Raw genomic sequence first — 26789 nt, 5'->3', positions numbered from 1 at the left:
CTGATCATTTTGGAGGGAAATTTCATGATAGTACTTTTTCAAAATCAAAAGTCATTATTAATAAGTCTTATTCATACAGTGTGATAATATTCAGCAGATCATTTTGCACTCATCTCCAGGGGAACAGCATCTCTGGTCTCATAGCAATGCATTAAAAATGAATGCGTCCTACTGTTGACACACTTCAGGCAACTGTTAAATCATAAGTGTAGGTTTTGCTACCTAAAACAAAATTTTTCTGAAGGTTTTTATTCTGTTTTGTTTTAGAAAGGAAAATATTCCCTTTTGAACTTGTGGAAGTTCAAACCAGAAATTTAAGTATAATATTTTATTAAACTGAAGCTTTCCTGGTAATGAAGAAAACAGTTAATGGTCGTTAGCCCTCCCTGATACACAGGCAATATTGTCAGATTTCACTCACACCTGACCCCAGATACCGCCACCAAATAGCACCAATTTCTGTAATACAGAGCATTCATAAACTTATAAACCTTAAGAACTTAACACCATTGTGGTGTTCAGGGAAGAAAGAAGTAAGTAGAACCTAAAAGAAAGAATAATGAAAACCTCCAGATATCATATGTATAAAAAGCTGTTATTTTTGAGGGAACTGATAGTTTTAATGAGAAAAAAATACAACATAATTATTGTACCAAGACTACATTCTGGTAAACCACCAAAAAGCAGCCATTTTGAAAACATTATTTTTTGTAATATGATGTCTATAACATTTGGTAGAAACATTTCTTTTTTGCCAATAATATTTTGGAAAATAATTCAAATAGTAAATGTAGAGAACAAGAATATGGTCCTAATATTGGTAAAATTATTTTCACATAAGATGTGCTTTAAAAATGTTAAGATTTGCCACAAGTTTGGCAAACAACATAATGTTCCCTTTCCCTTTCTTTTTTTCTGCTTTATCTCTCCAAATCCCCCCGGTACATAGTTGTATATCTTAGTTGCACGTCCTTCTAACTGTGTCATGTGGGACGCCGCCTCAACATGGCCTGATGAGCAGTGCCATGTCTGCGCCCAGGATCCAAACTGGCAAAACCCTGGGCCACCGCAGCGGAGCATGCAGACTTAACCGCTCGGCTATGGGGCTGGCCCCTTTCCCTTTTCTAAAAATAAAAAATGAGTACAATTCAGTTTATTTAAAAGTATGACCCTTACAGCACCGGCATTAGAGTCACCTAAGGAACTTCATGCCATACTTTGACCCCCACCCAAGGGACTCTAACTCCACAAGTCAGAAGTAATACCTGGGAATCTGCTTGTTAACAAAAGACCCACAGTTGTTGTGACATAGGTGGTCTGAAGACCAATCTCTGAGAAACATTATTCTGCATGGTCCCTATCCAGAAAATGCAGCTTATTGCTTCTCAGTCTAATTATAGCCAACGTCAGCCACTCAGAACCATCACTGGCAATTAGGACCTGTCCAGCTTTGTACATGATTTCAAGGCATATGACACAAGTGTTTCCTGAGCAAATGCAGGTGCAAACAGTGATCACAGACTGACTGGATACAATAGCATCACTGTTGGCAGACACAGAGAAGTAGGAGCTTCTGCAGAGCTGTGATCAATGAATGCAGGGAGTGTTTCAGCAGGCCACAGGGCAGAGCTCATCAGGCCTCCTGAAAGACAGCAGGCAGGCCCTGACAAGACTTGCCCATATTTGTGAGCCATTTTGGTTTCCACTCCTGTGTGTGTGTTTGTGAACACCAGTATTAGGACGTACACCCAGGTGTGAAAGGATCCAGAGCTCCTGAAAGAACTTTGATATAACTGCCTGGCATAAAATCGTCAACACTGGTATCAAAGGGAAATGCTAGAATTCATTTAGAGTACCAAAACAGGTTCTTCTAAATATCATTAGGACCCCGTAGTAGTTCAAATGCATTAAAACAGTTGGGTTCCTGTAGCAAAGTAGGTCTGTTGGGACTGAGGGTTAAGTATAGCAAGGAGTTGTATCGTCAAGGTCCCCTCAGCCTGAGCCTCAGGGACTGTCTAAAAGCAAATATCAGTTTTACTCAAAAGAAGCAAATAATTCAGTATGATTTTGTCTCAAATGGTATTCACTGAAATGTTTTAGGGAAAGCTACAAAGAATGCAGTAATATTGCATCTATCTTCATATTTAATTAAAAAGCACTTCCAAAGAGAGAGGTCATTCTTTGTTCAACACAAGATTTCTTTGCGCAAAGCTATTTTGAAAATGGGTAATAAAACAATTCGACATATAAATACTTATAAAAGCTACCATTTCAGAAATTCTACTGATGTGTTAGCTGACAACTCAGAAGATAAGGTACAAGTGACAATCTCGCAGCTGGACGCAGCCAAAAGAGAATCAAGAACATCATCCAACGGCAAAGTCCAATGAAATCCACACTATTGCTCTTCCTTGATGTTGCATTGTGCCTGGAGGTCCCAATTGCTTTCAACCGAATTGCATCACAGGAAAAGGTTAATAGGAAGAAAAGTTAAATGCAAGAACTTGAAAACAATACCTCACAGTTCAAGAGATTAGATAATCATTTTCTCCTGTACAGTAAGTGTATGAACAGCAGAGGAAGGAAAAGAAAAATGATGTCCTACAAAAAACTAATGGAGAATACTACAAGATGTTAGCAGATTTAAAATAAGAACCTTACACAGTCGTACACATTTAAAGAGAGTCACATAAAGGTGAGCCATGGGCAGATGGCTTCATTTCCAGCCCAATGAGTGCACACTGGGCTCTCTGGGCAGGATGAGACATTCAGCACTGCCTATGTGCACATACTGAATCTTCAAATGCATCTCTGGGTTTTCCTCCCCAGAAAAAGAATTACAAATTGGGCACTAAGACATCCAACATTTATCAAGTAACATTTACCACATAAAGTTGCCTGTGCCTGCCTTGAAGCCCACCCACAATTTCATTTTCAGTTAGCAGCTCCTCGAAAGGCAGTAATGAAAGCAGTTGCTAAAGAGCATTCAGATGTCACTGAAAGACTGCAAACCCAAACTGTAAATAGCACATTGTGAGTTGCCTGTCACCACCATCAACTCCCACAGGAATCTCGCAACACGTGGCTATCACAACCGTCTGCTCAGTCACCCACCCACTCCCACCTCCCACTCATTACCTGTCATGTACAGACTTGTGTGGGTATGGGATTGCTGTGAGAAGAGATTAGAATGCAGAACACACAGAGGCTTATTTCATGTTCTGTAGTTAACTAAGATCTGGCCACAGGCAAATAACATTGTATCATCAGAAGAGCAAAAAAGGTAAAATTAAACTAACACAGAAACGCAGTTTTAAATAAAGAAAGGAAGTTCTGTCTACCCTCATCAACTATCAAAAGTGTAGTGGCTAAATCATGTAAAGAGGAAAACATGTCGCCTTGCCCTTCAATCACCACTACTGTAGGAATTTACGGTGAAGAGTTGAGAATCATTTCAGTCACATTGTTCTTATTCCTATGACAACATATGGGATTTAAATGGCTGTTCGTAGAGTTCCACACACACACGCACATAACAAATTCTCACTTTGGGATTTAGTGAATGTCACTGTTTTCTAGAACAATTTCTATAGGTCTCAGAATCGCTCGAGTTACTGCCCATTGTTTTACTTGCAGTTCCTTATCCAATTCAGCCACTTTCTCTCTGTAGGCTTTATTTTATGAGGTGGTAGTCAATATGCTGTCCTTTTTTAGTCAATTTTTACTAAATTTTAATTAAAAATTATATATGTCAATTGGGATAAAATTTCATTAGTGGCCACATCACTCCAAATTTCTCTCTCACCGAAGTCAAGTGATGTTTGTGCTCACTCTTACCAACATTCAGAGCTGATGGAATATATCCCAGACAATAATGTAAGGAGTCAGGAGACATATGATCAAAAATTCTAGAACTCAAAAAATCAACTGTCATTGCTTCCAAATGCCTAAGTTAAAAAAAACAAAACCTTCATATAACCTGCTATTATATTTGTCCCAGGTTTCCCAATAACAAACAAATGCCTCTAATATAACAGACAACTAATTCTGAACAGAGACAAGCCTGAACTGGGGGCTCCTTAATAACCAGATATTAAAAACTGGCATCTTATCTTTATTTCATGTCAATCAAGATTCCAAGAGTGATTATAAACCAATCTTTTCCCCCTCCCAACCTTTCCTTATATGTTTTTATTCTTATTTCTATAGTTTGGGCAAAGGGAAAAAAGTAGCATGCAACTTACCATCAGGAGGAAAAATAAAGAATTTTAATATCTCAGTTTGTAACCTTCACATGACTACACAATCTTTAAAAAGCAAATGAAATCCCAATTAACAGACTAACTTGAAATTCTGAAGTATAAAGTAAAAATGATTTAACTGGGGGCCGGCCCAATGATGCAGTGGTTAAGTTCATATGTTCTGCTTGGGCGGCCCGGGGTTCATGGGTTCGGATCCCAGGTGCTGGCCTACGCACCACCTGTCAAGCCATGCTGTGGCAGGCATCCCACACATGAAGTAGAGGAAGACAGGCATGGATGTTAGCTCAGGGCCAGTCTTCCTCAGCAAAAAAGAGGAAACTTGGCAGCAGAGGTTAGCTCAGGGCTAATCTTCCTCAAAAAAAAAAAAGATTTAACTGCAGCTCACATTTCCTGATACTAGCTCAAATTACCTTCAGTCACTTAGCCATTATAACAAATGTATTTACGAAAGAGCACATAGCAATGTTCATATGTCTTTTCATTACTAAAGTATAATCCTTAATTATATTAGTGTTTCAAATGCTCTGATTTCCAGAAACCTGTAGGCTCTAGAGTCAAGCTGGATAAATACCTGTGTGATTTCAGCCTGGATTTCCACCCAAAACTAATTAGCAGGTCTTCAGAAATGTGACTTGAACTGGATCTCTTTAATCAAAGTATTCCATTATAAACTCTCTTTTGCAAGTCAATTTCTACTAGTAACAAATGTCACAGAGAAATTCTCAGACAATCTGAGTCAGTTCCAATAAAATAAAAGATCCACCTCTGGGAGTAAACTCTCCATCAGGATGGGTGGAAACATAGTTGGTGGCTTAGTTACCTAGGTCCTTCTCTATCAACATAACCACTTACTCCAAGTGAGGCCAACATGCAATGCCAATACAAAAGCAGACATAACCATCATGCACAGCTCAGCAATAGCTCTAATTTTAAAGACTTTGCACTGGGATCAATGCCTCTTCTTCCTGGAAATCAGTATACATTTTTAGTATCCACAATTTACAACTTTTCTATCTACCACGTCAGCTACAAATCCTCTACCAAGTTTGATTCCATCATACTTTCCGTTCCTTACAAGCGATACCTATCCAGATCAACTTGTATCAAGATTTTTCAACCACATAAGGCATTCCCACATAAGCCATTCTCACCAACAAGGTTAGAGTCTACCTGCTGGGTTCCTGACATATTCCCAAGTTCCTTTATTTTCCTCTCTAAAAAGGTACCCTATGGCTAGAAGCAATTTCAATACATTGCCTCTTTCTCTGGGAAATTCTGCCCTTAGCTGAATGGGTTTTTTTGGTATCTAAATACAGTTGGGAGGGAGACTCTGGGATGTATTTTGATGATCTGTCCTGGTGTCTGTTAGTTACAAGAGTTCACATAACAAAAATTACCCTAGTTCACTGAAGCCTATTTCCCCTGGTTCAGTTCATACCGGAGAGAGAAAGCATGGACTAATGGACTAAATGGAGATAGATCCATTCAGAGCCAAATCTGAGAGTTCTCTGAACTCTTATCAACTTTTCCTCATTGCTTTTCTATTTTTAAACTCCTTTGCTTTCTCGATGTTTTAAACTACAAAGTACCAAAATTTTAAAGCATTCCCTATGATCTAGAAGTTAGACATACTGAAAGTAAACTAAACTCAAGGCCCTAGGAAGAGTTAAGTTTTCCCAAAATGCTTCTGAGGAAGTTCTAACTTGGCTAGAAGGTTTGGCAACATCTGACTTCATTCTGTTCTTCAGTGATTTTATTGAGACTTAAGTCTCCCAATCAGAGAATAAAGCTCCTTATGGCAAAGACCTGTGCAAACCTGTTTTGATTTTCCCACTCCCAAGCCTAAGTGGGGGGAAAAAACCCTACCATATCCTTAAGAGTCGGAGCTAAAACTTTTTTATATAGTGTCTGAGTGCCCACATCATGGGAAAATAGTTTAGTGTAGGACAAATATAAGCCTAGAGGGGTCAGAAAGACATGCACTCTTTTGTCTAAGAGTCATTTATAACTGTTCATTCATTTTTTTAAAACCCCTTTGGAAATTAAAGAGTGTTCAAATTTGCCATAATAAAATGCAACAATTTTACAAGACAGTTGCCAGCTCAGCATCTTCTAAATCAGTATGTATTTATACTTGAAAATATAATCCAACAAGTAAGTTCTATTGGAGTGGTTACGTGCCAGCAAAAACGCTTTCTTTTAACAGTATGGAAAAACATCACAAGAACTGAGGTTTTATAATCAGGCAAGAGAAGGAAGGAGTGATTTGGTTTTAGAACTACACATTTCTCTTATACAAGTATATAATTGCACTCTCACAGTAAAAAGATTAGTTGCCTTCAACAGATTCTCAGGGAAAAAAATCCTATTATTTCCTCTCCACTAAGGAGTAACGTCTTTCCATAATTACAGGAAAGCTATGCATTAAGTTGCCTGCTCAGGAAGTCCCATTTCCTAATAAGATGCAAACCTCACACACTCTCACCAAGTCAAAAGTAAAGACTAAATTCTCGCCTCCTACTGGCCTCTTTCATCTGTAGTTCTTCTAATTATAACTCTCTCAATAAGAGGCACTAAATAACAATCCATTAATTTAGAAATTCTCCTCAAGGCCCACTCTCATCTGAAGGTTCCCTCCCAGCTAACAGGGTCAGATTCAATTACTTTATCTGATAAGAGGCAAAGGCAGAAAAAAAGTGATTGTGATGTGTACAGGCATCTAGCATGATAGAAGAGCAATCTCCAATATTCTCAGCATAAGTTTTTGAACATCTACCGTGGCCATTAAACATTTGTGAGTCACCTTTTATCACTGATCACACAACAGACAGCACCTGTCTGGGCTGACACACAACTAGCCATGCCTTTGCCTCCCGCTAGGAATGCATCTCACTCATCTCCTGTAAATGTCTTTGCAGAACCAATCAGGTACAGACTCCAAAACTAAATTACCTTCAGACCTACTATGGTCTTCTTTTAGCAGTAGGGACCTCAACATCATTATATATCTCTGTTATTCATAAATTTAAAGAATCATGGAACTCAGAGGGAGGAGCCTGAGACGTCTTCTAGCCAAAACCTCTCATTTTACAGATGGGCAACAAAAGACAGTGATTTCTTCAAGGTTTCATACTAGCAGGTGTGATTCGAGGAATACTACAAATGAAAAATATTAAAGCTTTATCTCAATTATCAACTTCTGCTTCCCTTCCTGCTAGAAAAATAACACTTGATTTGGGTAATATATTTTGGCATCAACATTGAAGATAAGAAAACGCCAAAGATATGACTCATTCTTTCCTTCTCCAAGATTCATAAAGAGTGAGTCAAAACAATTGCTTTTCAAATATTTTACCTAAAACAAGGATAGCTTTGATTTCAAATGCCATTAGTACCAGAAGGTTGACCATTAGGACCAAAAGCTACTCAAATTCAAGACATACCACTCCCAGCCTTCTTTTATGATCATAAACTCTTTCATCAGCGGACAAAGTAAAAAGAAGGATTTTGAGGATAGAAAATAGAAAAGTCAGATCAGGTCTGGGAGAGAGAGTCAAGGATAAGGGAGCACAGCTTAGTGTAGGCTCAGAATTAAATTAGTTTCTTGCCTGAAAGGGTAAGAAGCCTTGCTCCTACCCCAATGGGAGGGAGGGCCTGGGGGAGAGATGGTGGTTACACTGCAGTCTCTCTCCACTGAGAATAATTACTTTTCTCACATATCTCACATGAAGAGGCACAAGCTGGCAGTCACAAATACCAGAGGAACATCAAGAACCTAGCCTGTCCCCCCTCACTCTACTATCTGTCCAAAAAATATTTTTTTAAAAAGATCTTCATCCAAATGTGGTTGCTTTCAAACTTTCGAGCTCTTTCTCTGCTCTCTGAACTTGGTAGTTTATTCTGTTTCTCTTTATGTCTTAATAAGTCATTTGTATGACCAAAATCATTCTCTCTGACCATATTACTCACACAGCTTTAAAAAATACTTGTAGACCCCCCTGCATCCTATGATCTGGAGTTGTCTTTCTCTTCGTGCTCAATCTTTATCTCAAACAAGGGAAGCAGAACATACAGGGAAAACAGAGCAAGCCAGAGGCACCTGGGTCTAAACCCTGCCTCTGTCCCTCAGGAGTAAGTGGCCCGAGACAAGTCACTTTATTTCTTTGAGCCCCATTTTCCCCATCTGTAAAGTAACATAATATTACCTATTAGCCAGGCTGTTGTGAGAATTACAGATTATACTACACAAACTCCCTCACTGAATGACTGTAATGTGGTACATATTAGATAAATCTTAATAATTACTGTTATAATTCTAATCTGGCATTTCACTTCAGGATACATATGTACCTTCAGAAAAACTGCTCTGTGTGTCAGGTTTGGGGACAATTCCCTGAGATCCTTCTGAGTTCTTGTGAAATTCATCACTGTAGATGTTTTCTCAGCCGTATATCCTTCATTACCCATCAGGCTGAACTCTGACACCAAACCACCCGCTAGATCTTATTGAGGTTTTTGGTCTTCTCAATCTTTTAACTAAAAATCATCACCAAAAATACTTCTGATGCTTTATAAGAATGATTCCCAAACCGGCCTGACCATTACCAAATAGGAAATTTCTAAGACTACAAATTTCTGGGGCCCGCCCTGTGGCCGAGTGGTTAAGTTCCCGCGCTCCGCTTCAGCAGCCCAGGGTTTCACTGGTTCGGATCCTGGGTGCAGACATAGCACCGCTCATCAGGCCATGCTGAGGTGGTGTCCCACATGCCACAACTAGAAGGATCCACAACTAAAATATACAACTATGTACTGGGGGGATTTGGGGAAAAATGCAGAAAAAGAAAATATATATATATATAAGACTACAAATTTCTGTGCCTTGCTCTCTAGAGATTCTGATTTATTAGGTCGTGGGGAGGGGCCAGGAATTTGTATTTAATCAGGATCATGATATGATTCTAATTATCTGTGAGGTTTTGGAACCACTGTTTTGTATGATTCCAGATCTTCCCTCTCTGCAGAGAAAAATCTGCAAACTAGAAATTACCTGTTCAGCTTCTAATTAGCAGCACCTGCTCTGTGAACCACACTCCCTTCCTCTGCTTCCTTCAAGGATAGTCAATACCACCCAGCGGTCCCACCAAAAACAAACAAAACACACCCAGGACACAGGTAACTCAGCAAGCACGAAAGCCTCTGGATTTGTGCAGAAAAATTGCTATAAACAGCTTTGTTTCTCATTATTAATATATCTCATGTGGGGATTTCCACAGGCAGAAAGGCTCCCAAAATGCCAAGAGCTATATTTTCTTGTGGATCATTGAAACCTAATTATTAACAAACCAGTAAGCCCCACTACCAGATTTTCATACAATCAGCAGATCACAAAGACAGTCTTGAATTATGGGCTATGGGGAACAACTAAAGAACCAAAAGGCAAATTCATTTCTTCACCACTGCACTCCCACATGCCACAATATTTGAGCTTCCTTGGAAAATATAAATCTTACGCAAGGCACTGCTTGCACACAGATCACCATTTTTAGCACCTCAGAACCTTAGGATGTACACTGTATGTGATCAAATCTGCCTGTTCCATTTGTCTTAATTATGAGGATCTTTCCCCTACAAGCCAGTCTACCTTGACTATCATCAAGACTTCAGTCAGTCTGCCCTAATCACAAGTAGCACCAGCATTGAGCCTTGTTCCGCAGAGCACACCTGACTAAAATGGTACCGTGCTGGAGTTTCAAATCATAGTAAAAACACAAAGCTTGGTTAGGTATACTCTGTGAGAAGCAAGCACACAGCTCTGCGGGACAGCCCTCCAGCATCCCACCAACGATCGCTTCTCCACCTGTTAGGAAGAGCCACAGAGGAACAGGCACCGGAGAAAGGGATCCTGCAGCCATAGCAGAGAACACAGCCAAGCTCCCTCACCTGTCGGAGACCCTTCGGCATCTTCTTCCTCTTCCCAAGGTGCTGGCAGAGGTTGCGGTCATTTTCCCGGTCTGAACTGTAGTGGTGCGGGTGGCTGAGTCTGCTCTTCTTGGAGTGAAAGGACAAACCGTTGGTAAGTGCTTCTCGTTTCTTCTTGGTCAGAGGGGTCTGGTGTTTCTCCACACGTTCCTGAGGCTTAAGTGCTACATCTTTCTGTAGAAAAAAAGAGAAGGAAAGGGAAATGGTGGTTACATAGGTATCTAGGGTCACACCCAAAATATACGCTAAATGGGGTTACTAGAAGGGGAGGAGGGGAAGGCAGGAAAGTGGGATACAAGAATACCTAAAACTAAGAAACAGGGCTCTCAATTTTTCTGAATTCCTAATGCCACCACAAATATGTCCTTTCTATCCCTGTTGGGTAGAAAACTCAACAAAACACAAAGCATCTGTCCTTTAAAAGTGATTTCTCTGATGCCTGGGATAGTGGCTTTCCATTTGACTCTGAGCTGGGTCCAGCACACAATATTCCCCGACGAGGCTAAACACAGTCACTTCCCAAGACAGTGTATCAATTATGTTTCGGAAAAAGAGTGCTAAGTGCATGCACAATTCAGAAAAAGCAGCACAAGACTGAACATCCAGGACGTGAGCCAACAAGAACGAAACTGTCGATTCATATGATTAAAATGTTTGCTTCATGCATTATATTCTTACCACAAGTTCCTCTGAGCATCCTTAATTCCCAACTTCTTTGAAAAATCTAAGAACAATATTATCACCAAGATCAACAGCAACTTTTCATTTATTCCTGTGTGTGTTTGGGGGTGGGGAGAAGGGTAGGAGAAAAGTAGTGGATATTCTGGAATAGGGAACAGCATCGGCAGAAACTACAGGCGAGCATTTCAGTCCACATAACAGAGTTGAGTTCTGTGCCTGTAGACAGCTCAGGACATACTGAGATACCAGAAGACCTGGGTTTGAGCCCTGACACTGACGGTATTCATTACGAGACTGGGGGTAAGTCACTGCCACCCTAGCCCATGTGCAAAATGGGCTCAGACATGACCTGATGCAGTAAGTATGAATGCCCTGTACATCCTGAGAAATGCTGTACACATTAAGCACTAAAATTAAAATGAACTGGCACTCAATCATCTGTAAATGAGAGGCTATGATACACTTTACACTGAAAATGCTCCTTCATGGAGCCTCACCCTCACACAATCTCCTAGTTTCTGTGGTCCTAAATGCACAATTAAAAGTAAAACAGAACCAAACCAAAAATTTCCCTTTACTTATTTCTCCTTCTCAAAATACCACTCTCTCTGTCCTCTCCTTCATAGCCAATATCCCAGCACTCCCATTTGACCCACACGGTGCTCCTTGATGTCTTTCCCCAAATAAGCCATGGCCATTAGTTTGGGACCCTGGATCTTTACATCTGCTTTGTCTTTGCCCCCAAAGCCCTCTTTTCCACATCCCTCCCTTTCCTTTCTAGTTCAAGGACTCTTAGCAGTGCTGTCGACTCAGGGAGACCTTTCTGTAATGTAAAGCACAGTTCTCAGGCCCTCACTCCTTCAACAAATATTTTTTGTGCACACAGTATATGCCAAGTACAAATTCAGCACTGTCCTATAGGTGCTAGGAAAACAATCATGTGGGAAAAAATCCCCACCTCACGGAGCTTAGAATTTAGGGGACAATTACTAATCAAATCACACAAATACATGATTGCCAACTTAAATAACTGCTCTTAAAGGAAAGGTAAAGGGTGCTAAAACTGGAGGAAATGGTCCAACCAGAGGAGGGCATTGTGGCTGAGGAGAGGACTGCCATTTGACCTAGATCTGAAAGTCTGAACAGACAAAACAGCTTGTGCAAAGGCCCTGAGGCAGCTGGTAGCATGACCTTTTGAAAGAATGAGGATAGGTAGTAAGTATCATTCATCTCAGTAACCCCAGGGTTTCACATACAGAGACAGGCAAATAGTAAGTGGTCAGTATATGCCTGCTAGATAAATAAATAAATGAGACAACTAGTTGAAGTATCCAAATCTATAAACCACAATAGTGATCTAATGATATCCCAAGCTGCCTCTAACACAGAGTGAATGAAGCAAGCTAGAAAGGCTGACAGAAGCAGGAAACCAATGAATCTAGCAGGCGCTGCTGGCACACCAGAAGGATCACAGCAAAGAGCAAGAAGCTCCAGAAAAGGGGAAAGGCCTTATCCTTGGAGCCAGAAGATATCAAAGATAACAATCTGATAAGGCAAATGAGTGGCTTCTGGTCTAACTCCTAGCTGCTATCCCTGAAGATGACTTACCCTCCGCCAGTGTAGATGCAGCTCTCCTGAGACAAGGAGGATGTGGCGAGAAGTATTTAGGGGACAAGCTGAGATGGAAGCAAGTGGACAGGACCATTGATTCCACGGTCTCAGAACCTGGTACACTATGCCTAGTACATGGTAAATGTTCAATAAATGTCTGCTATATTTATTCCTTTGTCTGGTACCAAGACCAGAGTCAGCTGTGTCAGACATCTGCTCAGCTCACACTATTCTGTGTTGAGCCTCACATGTAAGTAAGATGGTCAGCTATCATGAAAAGACACTCAGGAATAAAGCCAATGCTAGCAGAAGCAGCCAGGTGAGTTCTATCATGGACTGCTTCTATAAAATATGATTAAATTGTACCACTTCAAAGGGTAATATATAAACTCCCCACAGGGTAAAAATAACTCCTTTCTTTGCCACAGACCCACCTATTACCCTGCATCATATGCATGTAGAGTATCAAATTAAAAAACAAATGATATTTAATAATGTATCAGCTGTGCTTTTAAAAAAATTACACCGTTCTCTTTGGAGACCAAATCTTTCTCATACTGGAGGTGCTCCAAAGAATATTGAAAATTATGTGCAATTCCATACAAATGTGAATTAATATTTATGAGAGTATGGTATAATTTTTTTCCAAATCCACTTTATTTTCATGTAGCATATTAATCAAGATATTCTCACTGCACCGCAGAATAGCTACACAGAGCAAATGGACCCCATGCCGTGACATTAGCTTGTAAGAGACCTGCCGAAGTCTTAGTAGCAGCAGTATAATCGCCTTAGCGCCAATTAATATCGAGATTTTTCAACTCTGGAGGGTGTGTTGGGGGAAGAGGAGAAGAAAGAGAGGATCAAAGTGTGTGCAAAGGTGGTTGTTTAAGAGGTAAGAAGAAATGAAGAGTCTTTAAAAAGTTTTTATTATGTAAGAGGTTTATATTTTCAAAGACTAGAGATTATCTTTATTCTTTCAAAGATGTAGTTTTATTTATAAATTACTGTACAGATGCTTTGGCACAATTCCTGAATAAACCAGGCTGCTGTTTGTTCATTCTCTCTATAAACATTTACTGACTGCTTACTATGTATTAAGTAAAATAATTATTTAACTTCTCAGTGATTGTCTTGAGGAAAAAAATGACAAACACTGTGCACTATAAGCAATGAGAATCAAAGACAAATCAATTGATCATAAACTACTTACCTTATAACATTCTAAAAAGTTGTTCACACAACTGTATGCATGTGTATGTGTGTATATATCTATCCACCGACCCACCACCAACAAACTATTAGCAATTAACTTAAGAATTTCCTTAAAGAACTTGGGCAGTCTATAAAGTACTACTACAATACAAGGAAGAAAATTGTCCGATTCATAAAATAACTTTTTAGGATCAATGAATGACGATTTTCAAAGGCCTGCTGATTCATTCGTCTACCGTGATCTAGGCTAGTGATTCCCAAAGAAAAGTAATGTCCATCAGAATGATCTGCAGTGCTTTTTGAAAATAAGATGACTAGGCCCCATACTTGGCAAGGGAAGCAAGCATTTAGCAAAGAAGCATTGGGTGGGAAGAGCGGAGGAGGGGAGAAGAACAAGGAAGAGATCTAGAAAAAATGTTTTAAGGCAACCATTTGACAATCACAGAAGCAGCAAGCAAGCCAGACAGCCAACAACAGAAGGCTGGCAGTAAGGTAAAAAGATTTAGACATATTTGCTGGCAACAGAGGGGGTAAGTGCACAAGTCATGCACAATAGATGGGCATAGGTTTTGTGAACAGTTGAAATTACGTAATTTTTAGGTCACTGGTGATGGAGGGCAGGGTCACAGCAGCACATATGCTGAGAGGCTCAGAGACCAACTAACCAAAGCAATTTCCTCCAACACCCAGCCTTGTTCAAAATAGGTGATCTTGCTCTTGACTATCTCTTCTCCCAAATTACAATCTTCCAGCAAAGGCTTCCTCTGCCACTGCAGAATTTCAAAATGAGATGGTTCAGTGTTGTGCACACTAAGGAAGAGCAACAAATTGCAAATGAAACACTGTGTAGGCTGCAGGGCTCCATTTGCTGATTATGGATGAAGTCAGAGACAATAGAAAATGAGGGCCCAATTTGCCTCCCTTGCCTGAAACAGGTTTTAGAAAGAGATTCTCCATCTGATATTTCCAAGCAAAATACTCTGAGGGCAGCCCACCACTACAAAGCATCTGTGGGATGTGTTTCTGCATGTGCACATATATGTGTGAAAGAGGGGTGCAATTTAAACAGAACCTCTTCTGTTATTTGTTCTTAGGGACTTGCAAAGAAAATAACAAAGAAGCCAAGAGAAAAATAAATAAAAAGTGCTTTGCCTGTCACCATCAAGACACTAATGACTGTGTACTGTCATTTTAGTTTGTCAAGTCCTTGGCTGGTTTATCGTATTGCCTTTGTGCTTGTTTTTGAATGGTTTTACAAATACTGATTCCATCACTTCTCTGAAGTGCAAAAGAAGTGAATGGCTTTAGAGTGATAAGAAGTGAAAAATTAAAAAAGAAACAAAACATAGCTTTTTTAAAACTTAACTCTATATGGATGTGTTCACACTGGTCCCCTCCTTCAGACTTTTGAACAGAAGGACTTATGAACAGACTTTCAGGACCTAAACTTTTTCGTAAGTAGAGAAGACTCTGTGGGAATTTACAAACAAAATAACCAATATGGCATTCAAAAAATAATCCCTCATGTTCATAGATTTTAAAAACAAAAATCAAAACACCTACTATGTGCCAGACACTTTGCCATCTGTTAGCAATATCCAAGAAGGAACCTCTGAACTCAGGCTGCTTAATAGGGGTGAGGAGGCAAATCAATGAGTATTAGACTAAAGTGGGTTAGGGAAGGAGCAACTAAGGTGTTCCCTACTTCTGTCTTTCATATTACATTAAAATTGCAGCCCTGTGATGGCATAAAGATAGAAAAACAGATTAATGCAACAGAATAGTGTCCAGAAATAGACCCACATGTATATGGACACCTGGTTTTCAGTAAAAGTGTGAAACCAATTCTGTGAAGAAATAATAATCTTTTTAACAAATATTGAAAGAGCAAGTAAATATCTACATGCAAAAAACTGAATTTTGATCCATATCTCAACCTAATTAGAAAAATTAACTCAAAATATATCATAAACCTAAATGTAAAACCTAAAACTATAAAACTTCTCCAAGAAAACTTTTGTAACCTTGGGTTAGGCAAAGATTTCTTAGATATGATACTAATAGCACAATCTATAAAACAAATTGATAAATTACACTTTGACAAAAATGAAAACTTCTGCTCTTCAAAAGACACAGTTAAAAAAATGAAGACACAGGGGCCAGCCCGGTGGCATAGTGGTTAAGTTCGCATGTTCCGCTTTGGTGGCCCAGGGTTTGCCAGTTTGGATCCTGGCAAGGACCTATGCACTGCTTATCAAGCCATGGTATCCTACATATAATGTAGAGGAAGATGGGCACAGATATTAGCTCAGGGCCAATCTTCCTCAGCAAAAAAGAGGAGGATTGGTGGCGGATGTTATCTCAGGGCTAATCTTCTTAAAAAGAAAAAGGAAAAGAAAATGAAGAGACAGGCTAGTCCCGTGGCCAAGTGGATAAAGCTCCACATGCTCCACTTCAGTAGCCTGGGTTCATGGGTACAGATCCCAGGCACAGATCCACTCCACTCATCAGCCATGCTGTGGAGGCAACACACACACAAAATAGAGGAAGACCGGCACAAACGTTAGCTCAGCGTTAATCTTCCTCAAGCAAAAAGAAAAAAAAGAGGAAGATTAGCAACAGATGTTAGCTCAGGGCAAATCTTCCTCACCAAACGAAAGAAAAAAAGAAAGAAAAGAAAAGAAAATGAAGAGTTGACAAGCCACAGAACAGAAGAAATATTTGCAAAGTGTAAATCTGATAAAAGTTTTGTATCTAGAATATTATTTAAAAATTCTCAAAACTATGTAAAAAGAAAGCAAACAACAATTTTTTAAATGGGCAAAAGACATGAATGGACATTCAACTAAAGAAGATATATGGGTGGCAAATAAACACATGAAAAGATGTTTGACATCAGTAGTCATTAGGGAAATGCAAATTAAAACCACAAAGAGATACCACTACAAACACACTACAATAGCTAAAATGAAAAACAATGACCATAATAAGGGTGAGCAAGGATGTGGTGGAATTTTCATAGACTACTGACAGGAATGCAAAATGGTACAACCACTTTAGGAAAGAGCGTGGCCAGTTAAAAGTTCTAAGTACACCTACCATATGATCCAACCATTCTACTCCTAGGTATTTCCCCCTAAAAGCACATGTCCACATAAAGGTTTGCACATGAATGTTCGTATCAGCTTTATTTGTTATAGCCTAAAACTGGAAACAACTCAAATGTACATCAACAAATGAATAGATAAACTGTGCTATAACCATTCAATGGAATATTACTCAGTAATAAAAAGGAATAACCTGTTGTTTCATGCTACATGAATAAAATCTCAAAATAATTATGCTGAGTAAAAGAAATCAGACACAAAAGAATACACTCCATATGATTTTGCTTGTATAAAACAATAATCAACAGTGACGGAAAGTAGATTAGTGGTTCCTTGGGAGGGACAGGAAGAAGAGATTATAGAGAGATATGAGGAAACTTTTAGGGTGATTGACATATTCATTGTCTTCATGTGGAGATGGTTTCATGGGTGTATACACATGTCAAAACATGAAGTTTCACACTTTTAATTTGTGCAGTTTACTGGTATGCCATACCTCAATGGAACCATTTAAAAAAATAGCAACATTTGCCATGATGCACAACTGACAATCATCATTACCGACAACCATATTACATTCAGCATCCATCAAAAGAAACTCATCTTTCAGATTCCCGAAACAAAGGGATGACCACACTGTGGAAGGACTGGCATTAACCCATAATGTGGCCATCAAGTCTCCAGTGGATACAACTCAGCTGTAAATATTAAGGTCTCAGTCAGACTGAGGAGCAGTGCCTGGTTTTCACATTATTTTCAGAGACAAGGTGGAGTTTGCCTTTTTCCTTCACCTTTAACAGTCAATTCTCAGTTATTCAGAGGTAACCTTTTGTGAAGTTTTCCAACCTTTCTTTCAAGTACCCTGGTTATTGTGTGGCCACAGCCTCACTCACACTTTAATCAAAAACCAAAGAAAGGAAACATAAATAAATTTTTACAGTTCCTAAATGTAAAAAAATTGAGGTATCTTATTAAAATATATTTCATAGGTGATGATACATATGATGTAAAGGAATCCAAATAGAGAGAGGAAAAAGGTTAAAAAAAAGAGAGATCAAGTACGGGTAAATTCAGCAGATAAAAACATCTGTCAAAGGTATGATGCCATTGTCAGAGGTGAAAAGCAAAAAAGTTAAAAACAAAAAAGGAACACGAAACCAGAAGTTGAGAAGCGCTCCTAAATTCAGTTACGGGATGAGATCACAACCATCAGCTTAAGTGAGATTCTTGTACACTCTGTGAATTGAAAACATCCCAGCAGTCTCCCATTCCCATAGATAATTGAGAGTTGGCTGCCGTTAGACCTTAACACGCTCAAAGTGGATGAGTCCCTGGCAACCAGATGCCACTGCTTAAAACAGTTTAGGCTCTTAGCCCTGAAGGATTCCTAAAATTGGATTACAGTCCCTCCAGATAATGTGAAAAATACAACATGACGAAAAGGAAACCTTAAAAAAAATTAACTCCTCCATAACAGCAACATTCTGAAAGCTGAGCACAGCATGACTGAGGCAGAAAATCTCATCAGCAAGGGCTTAAGGGCAATAATGTACCCAAAGGCCAAGTCCAAAAAGGGGAAGGAACCACACAACAAGGCATAAGGGAAGTCAGAGGAGAAAGTGGGCCCCATGCAATTCTCAGGCCTTTCAGAGGGCGGGAGCCTGGTTTGCTACCTCAAGAGAGGAAAGCAGGGGCCAGCTGCCCCATGGTCAAGTGGTTAAGTTCTCGCGCTCCGCTTCGGTAGCCCAGGGTTTCACTGGTTCAGATCCTGGGGGCAGACATGGTACTGCTCATCAGGCCACACTGAGGCAGCATTTCACATGCCACAACTAGAAGGACCCACAACTAAAAATACACAACTATGTACCGGGGGGCTTTGGGGAGAAAAAGGAAAAATAAAATCTGTAAAAAAGAAAAAAAAAGAGGAAAGCAGAGCACACAAATTTCTACTGCTTTTTCATACACAAATCTTAACTAAGGTCATACACACATTTGACAGGATGTGTAATTCTAATGACATCCGTTTTAATTAGCCATTATTCATTTTTTTCACCAGGCATTCCATACAAAAGATGGGAAAAGAGTTAATTAATGTACATATTACACTGTAGAAAAATAATTAGTAATCGAGCCTTCTTGGTCATAGGTTTAGCTCCACAGGGATGGTAGGTCTGACTTCTTCATCATCCCTGAATTCTTAGCAGAGAACACAGTATGAGGCACACAATAAGCTGTTTTAGAACAAATGAACTAGAGAAATGAGGATGCCATGAATGTTTTTCTCACTCTAGAGGTTATTCCACCATGCTATGAATCGAACTACTCCATCTCTCTCTCAAATTTCCACCCAAAAACCTTAACAAACTTATCTAATTATACCCCCTCTCTTATTACATTACTATCCCCTTATATACCAAAGAGGGGGTGAACAGATGCCTCAAGAGATAACATAAATCACCTTATTAAGCCCAAGAGAAAATAAAACAACAAAGGGGATTGATTGGGAAAATTTCAGGTCTTGCCCTGTCTTTGTGGTTTGTCATCAAGGCCAAATTACCATTTACTAGATCTCAATACCTCCCTAGTCACACAAAAATCAAGAGTAGTTGATACTATCATCCAGATATTCCAGATAAGGATCCCGACTGGCCAGTGAAAACCTCTTCATATCCAGATATTCGATCCAGATTAGTAATAAAGCACAGACTTTGCTTTTCGTCCCTTAAAATGTTGCAACTTCTCTTCCCCAGGTACCCACATACTACATCTTAATTTTAAATGACCAATGTCTCTAGAAGTATTTAGCTTATTATTAGCTTGCTGAAACTGTTGTAGTTACTGTAAGTGGTATGTGTTGAATGGTTATTTCCCTGTCCTGGAAGAGTTCTGGACGAGAGGCAGGTATTCCAGCTTTCATTTGGGAATGGGAGCCTTCTCTGGGCTTGCACTACCATTATAAAGGGAAAATGAGAGAAGATGATGCATGCAACAGGAATCCAATCTGTAATATGGATATCTGGCCCTAAGTGAACCTTCAGTATACTTAAGGAAAGATGCAGTGCATCCATTCATTTCACTTTTCTAACAGAGTGAAGAGAAAATCACAGGAGAAACAAAAAGCAAAATAAAGACTGGGATTCTGACCCATAAAGAGTCCTCCACTCCTCTCTGCCATGCTATACCAGTTCTAAGCCTCACTCATTCCCTTAAACTTTCCCAGAAGAGAGAAAAAAATTTCTGATGTGATTACAGAACCTCACAAAGGGGGGCAAAAGGGAAGACCACTAACAGGTCCTTCTAGCTCTGGCTCTTAAGTCAAATCAGCATCAATAGGTAGTAGAGAACAGCTTGATATTTGACTTTAGTTAGGGCGCGCTGTGCTGTCATAGAAGCAGAAGTAGTGCCTGGAAATGAGGAACCACTTCTTAGGCAAACAAAACCACACACAAATACACACACACATACAAAGGCGGCACATTCTGTCCACTCAACAAACAAGAAAAAAATTTATGAAAGGTAATTTAATGTTAGGACTATTCAGTGGCAGGAAAAGCAACTCCTGGCAAAATTCGCATTATGAAGCTCTGAATATAAACACAGTTTTATACAGCATATTGGGAAAGGTATGTGGATGAGAGAGAGTCCCTTTACAGCTCAAGTTTTTCAAGTGGTTCAGACAGGTTTCTAGAGAACTATGAAATAATTATTACTTAAGTAATAATTCAACTTTCTCTCAACTTCCCATTGGAGATGAGTAGGTATTCCTTCATTTACAGAGCAATGATGTGGAGAAAAAACATGCAATGTACATGTGCACATACACCTCAAACTTTATGAACAATTGTTACACGCTTTCTCAAACTAATTCTAACTGGCTTCTCAAGGACAGAGACCAATTTATTCAATAGCTATAAATTTAGGGTGCTCCATGGGATGATCTCTTAGGTTCCCTCAACCTCTCTAATGTTATTATCCTAGAAGGCTATTTTTATTTAGCACATAAAAAATGCTCAGCAAATGTAGTTTAGAGTTCATTGATCCAGTATAAATTTTTCTTCCAGATCCTATTTTCCAGACCTTTAAATGTCCCTGTGAGATTTCTCTTATATACAAGCACCCTTCAAGTTTTTTGTCTCACTTGGGTTTTTTTTTTTTTTTTTTTTTTTTTTTTTTTGAGGACGACTGGCCCTGAGCTAACATCCATGCCCATCTTCCTCTACTTTATATGTGGGATGCCTGCCACAGCATGGCTAGACAAGTAGTGTGTACGTCTGCACCCGGGATCCAAATCTGCAAACCCTGGGCTGCCAAAGCGGGATGTGCGAACTTAACCGCTGCACCATTAGGCCAGCACCTGTCCCACTTAGTTTTGATTTGAGTACTAGACACGATTTACTGAAGGATCATTTCTGAATATAAAACAGGGTCTACTTTATTTTATTATTTCATAACCTATATTTGCTATATTTGCATAGCAACTTAGAGTTGAGAGTTTTTAAGACCTTTTAAAATCACCATCTCATTTGATTTCCTAATAATCCTATACAGCAGGCACCATCATTTTCATTTTGTAAATGGGGAAACTGAGGCTTGGTAAACAAATGACTTCCCAAAGCCAATCAGCATTTGGCAACATACCAGGAGTCCCTTGGCTCTAATCTTATTTCATTCCCTAACATCAGGTCATTATAGCCTTATTTGCAAACATTAGGATTATAACCTTTCATTTGAAGAAAATTTTAAATTATAGTTTAGTATTGTCTCATTGTAAAATCCTACTCACTTCCATTTCCCCCCAAAAGCATAATTAGGGAAAGGCTATGCCTCTGATGTCAAATACAGGAACTCTTTATGAAGGATTCAAATTGGCAATAAAAATCTACACAGAAATAAAAGCTTTGGCTTTTCTCTGAAGCTGAAAATCTTCACCATTTTATTTCAGGAGAGAAAAAGGGCAGAGAATGACACCTTTCTGATCTTAGAAAAATAAGAAACTATACAAACACTCCAGATCCTGAATTCCACATGTTCTGCCTATGTGGCTCAATAAATATTAACGGATAATGACAGCAGCTATAAATACCCACAGGTGAAAAAAAGTAGAAATTCCTGTTTAGTACAAACTGCAAATGGTCTATCACTAACTGAGATACATAGATGGGTTCCACAGGAATTTTCCCAAGTTTTGGCACTTGTTCACACAGCTCCAGCCTATTGCTCTGCACACTCCCTTCTTCTCTTTCCTGTCACCTGGTCTTCTATTTCAGGTTTTATCCAGAAGGATTTTCTTTCCTCTAGCATCATATGGGTAAAAATAAAATGAACTATCCTGCAGGTTTACACAGAACATAGAAAAGTGCTTAAGATGTACCCACTGACCTGAGACACATACCAAATAAACTCCTCAAGCTATTTCTACAGTGAGAAAAGAGACTGACCTTTCCATTGGCTACCACATTGATCTGAGAGATGAAAGGCAGTATCGGTTTGCAAAAGGGAATTGGATGCTAATTCTGAGGTAATTATATCATGCAAAGATGTCCAGATTTTTACCCAGTTTCTTGAACAAGCCATAGGCTTGTCTCTATATCAAAGCTTCCTATAGATAGATTTAGTGATGTTTAGGTACTTATTGGGTCTATCAGATTTGATAATGGAATCAATTTCTCCCTTTAGAAGCTCTGGGTTAATGGCAAAGTTTATTAAACTGCAGGCAGTCATTCAGAAAAGATCAATAGACACATGATTACAGAGTAACCAGAGGATTAAACATGAGATTTATCACAAAATTAAACTGAATTAAATGTTCTCTGATAGCACTTGAAATGCTGTCAATACTTTTAACTCATAATCTATGCTTTCTGTGTTTACCTAATAGGCAATAGGGATGTCTGATTTGAGAAAATGACTGCTATATAAAAACATAAGCCACAGAGATTTGCTGAAAGCATTGGGAGTTCCTTGTGAAAATGTTCTCCCATTTTTAAGAAGCAGAATTTATTTATAAGAGCTGTCCACAGTTAACTCAGCAGAGTTTTGAGTTCTCAAGTACATACCCTACCTATTCTGCCCATCCTAACACATATCTATACATCCTCGGGGCATATATCTCAGGAACTGTGTCTGCAAGTTACATACTTTAAACAATTTCCTCCTCTTGTGTGAGACTGACCCGTGATCCCATGAGAAAAGGGGCTGGAAAATGTCATGTGGATGTGGGAAAATCAACCCTTCCTCATCCCAGGAGGATTTATTGATGCCACCACAAGCTCAGGAAATTACATCCATAAAGGTGAGATCCCCACCACAGCCTATGAAAGGTACCCACTGGCTAAACAAATTGGCAACAGCATATACACTTGTAACCAGTAGAGGAGTCGATATACATGATGGCTATTAAAACTGACATCAATACCATACTGAGAGAGAACAGTTCTGCAAGACCTGAAATGATAAATACCAGGTCTGCTATGTAAGGTTAGGAGGGAATGTGCATGAGCAGATGGGCTGGAAGGGAAATCAGTTATGGGGGCAAAGGTTGAACCTGCGGTTTAAACTATACCTTGGATGGCATCATGTTTGAGGGAAACTTTGTTTTCCCTTGTCCAGTTGCTATATATTGCCAGTAGAGTTCAGCCCACAAATGGCATCAGCCTGCCCTGATGAGCAGCAGGCTCTGGTGATTTCAACAATAATCCAATATGGCAACTGTTTTGTAAGAGGAGGAAGAGCTGGGTTGGAAACAAGATGCTGAGGCTCATACCACCCTGCAATCCTATCAGCCCCTCATCAGCACACTGATTCACACGAGAGCAACCGCTTTTCTTTTCAGCAATTATCCAACCTTAAAACACCATCTGGTGCTATGGATAGTCCCAAATATTTCTCAACTCCTCAAGGAAGAAAAGAATGCCATCCTGCCTGCTGAAGAAAGGGCTCTATACCCCACCCTAAAAGCTGAGGCTGCTCTGAAGGACACAAAGCCAAAGCTTTTTACATTCAGACTCCTTTATTGATAGAGATCCTATCAGTTTCTTAGATTATTTCCCACAATAAAAACTTCATTCCAAGAAAACTACAGCACTTCATTGCTGTCCATACTCTTTATTCACTTCCCATTTCCTCCTTTCTGTCTTTGCTCAATCTAGTCCTGACACAAGCAGATGCTCTGGTGGCAATTAGATCTGGGTTTGAGGACTGGCACTGTCACTCTGTGGCTTTGTGACCCTGAGCAAATCTCTCAGCCTGTTTAAGCCTCCATTTCTACTCCTGGAATACAAGGTTGGAGTTATGAGGTTTAATGAAATCTGTGGAAAGTGCCTGGGATATTCCCTAGCATAAAGTAAACAATAAACAAATGATAAGTGAGGAATTCCTCTTTCTGACTAATACAATCATGTTCTTAGTCATTACAAAGGGAAACTGTTAGTCATTATAAAAGGTTATATTTGGCACTGGAGGATTAATGGTAGGATGTGTTCTTCATATATCCTCAAGATTGTGTTTACTGAGCACCTTTCACTGTACCAAGTGATGTACTGTACATTGTATTTATAACACCTCTTTTAATTACCACAACACCCTGCAGAGCCTCGGTTTTCTCATTTCTACAAAATCGGGGCTAATTATGTTACGTAACTTACCAAGTGGCTATTAGGATTAAATAACCTAATACAATTTCTGGAATATACTAAAGTTAGTTATTTTATTATGAATTAACTTGATGGAAGTCACATAGCTTGAAGACAGCGCCAGGACTCAATGTAAATCGGCGTGGCTCTAGAGCTCATGCTGTCATAACACATGGGTGGAACTGAAGCCTGGGATGTGGTCTGAGCACTTCCCGGGACTTACACTGTCATTTGGGACTCAATCTTTCCATACTTCTCTATTCCTTTTGTATTTTTTTTTAAATAAGCACACCACTTGGTCTATTTAAACTGTAAAATAATGCAAGGAAAGTACAATTTGCTCTTTGGAATAATAACACCACACAAATTACATCATTTTTTCCCCTAAATCTGCCTTCTGTACTTGATGAGAAGTACAAACAAGAGAAAGTTGCCTAGAAAAGAAATGCAGTTCTCATCACCACATGGAATTGAAAGATAGAAAGTGTGACACATGGGGCTGGCCCGGTGGCGCGGTGGTTAAGTTCACACATTCCACTTCTCAGCGGCCCGGGGTTCACCAGTTGGGATCCCAGGTGCGGACATGGCACCGCATGGCACGCCATGGTGTGGTAGGCATCCCACATATAAAGTAGAGGAAGATGGGCATGGATGTTAGCTCAGGGCCAGCCTTCCTCAGAAAAAAAGAGGAGGATTGGCTGTAGTTAGCTCAGGGCTAATCTTCCTCAAAAAAAAAAGAAAAGAAAAGAAAGTCTGGCACTGGAAGACATATATCCAAAATTAAAAAGACCACCATGTAAACCATTCCAAGAGATGGGCAAAAAGAAGGCCTGGAAAACCATTTGCCACTGATTCCATCATAAATCTCTTTCAACTGCTTTACCCCTGCTGGTTTTCCAAATGCGACATCTGTCTATTTCCAAAAAGAAAATAAATGTATACAAAATAGTTACTAGATGCAGTTTACATGAAAAGATTACCTAACAAGGCTTCCTGCGGGAGCCTAACCTTGAAAGAAATGGGTTTCTTGGACTGTGTTAGGGAATCCCTCAATGTATCATCCAAAACCTTCCTGCACAAAGCTTAATGGAACAGGGGAGATGGAAAAAGGGAGGAGGGGAAAAACAGCTCTCCTTCCCAGCTGAGCACTGACACATACAGTACCGTTTGGGAGGCAACTTTATGTGCTCTTAGTAGTAGATTAATGAATGTAATTACCTAGCATTGTGGCTGTGAATGCTGCAAAAACTATAATTTATAGAGTGCTGTAAAGTTCTAATGTGTTTTTATGTCCATAAGCTGCTTAACCATAATCTAATGCATTTGTACAAGAACAGCCTAAGTGGCTCTCAGCTGAACAGTGAACACAAGTGTCTGAACCTCAGCAATTCTACTTGTACGTCTTTATAACCCAACCCCATGTGGTAAGCATCTGAGGGAAACAGCTGCTGAATTATACAAATAATTCTAGAGACAGTGACAAGGCTCTCTGCCTTTCTCACCATGAGAAGAGTTTCTGGCTGACACAGGGCTGCAGGCCTTAATTAAATGTTGGAGTGGTACTGCACACGTTTGGTGGTTACTTTTGCTTTTACTACCATTCTCCCCACCCTCCCCTCCAGCCTATCTACCCTCATCCCTGGCTCCTGGAGGTGGGCGGGGGTGGGAAAAGGAGAAGAGAAGAGCACAGGGGAAAAATTACCTTTTTATCTGAAAATATCCTACCTGACTTCCATGTTGGAAAAAGACTTATCATTTCCAATTTTTCCTCTTCTGTCATTATATTTTCAAGGAAAGGAAGGTATAGCTCAACAATCCTTTGACATCTAAAGCAAATTATCCTTTGAAACTGCCTTATTCAGGGGTTTGAAGCATCTCGTATGATTCTCTGGAAAGACGATGATGATGATGAAGATGAGAGTGGTGGCAGCTGATTCTTATTAAGAGTTTACTACATGCCAGTGTTACATGCCCACCACAATCCTGTGAGCACGCACTGGCAACAATCCATTTTCAGATGAAGAGACTCAGGGCCATGATTGGTAAGCGGCCAGGCAGGTGTTTCAGTTCAGCTTTTCCATTCAGAGCCTGTACTAAACTCACTAGGAAAGTTACTTACTTAACACTTTCCTTGTCTGTAACATAGGGATAATGATAGTATTTACTTCATAGGAGTGTTGTGAGAGTTCAGTAAGTTAATACCTATAAATCGCTTAGAATAGGGTCAGGATCTAAGCAATGCTTAGTCCACACTGGCCATCATTACAATTACTACTGTAGGAACAGATGGAATATGAATATAC

The 26789-nt window shown here is 39.5% G+C and overlaps 1 protein-coding gene across 6 annotated transcripts in view; it reads right to left on the bottom strand.

Moving 5' to 3' along the window:
• The window catches only part of AUTS2 (activator of transcription and developmental regulator AUTS2), a 1156658-nt gene that overhangs the window by 851458 nt on the left and 278411 nt on the right, over positions 1-26789 (bottom strand). For all 6 annotated transcript variants that reach the window (XM_023616830.2, XM_023616828.2, XM_023616831.2 and 3 more), the window contains exon 2: positions 10203-10415. In XM_023616830.2, the coding sequence (XP_023472598.1) occupies positions 10203-10415 (213 nt within the window). The remainder of the gene's footprint in view (positions 1-10202; positions 10416-26789) is intronic.

Source organism: Equus caballus, chromosome 13 (assembly GCF_041296265.1).
Source record: "Equus caballus isolate H_3958 breed thoroughbred chromosome 13, TB-T2T, whole genome shotgun sequence".
NCBI lineage: Eukaryota > Metazoa > Chordata > Mammalia > Perissodactyla > Equidae > Equus > Equus caballus.
This window is presented reverse-complemented; position numbering and strand designations above follow the sequence as displayed.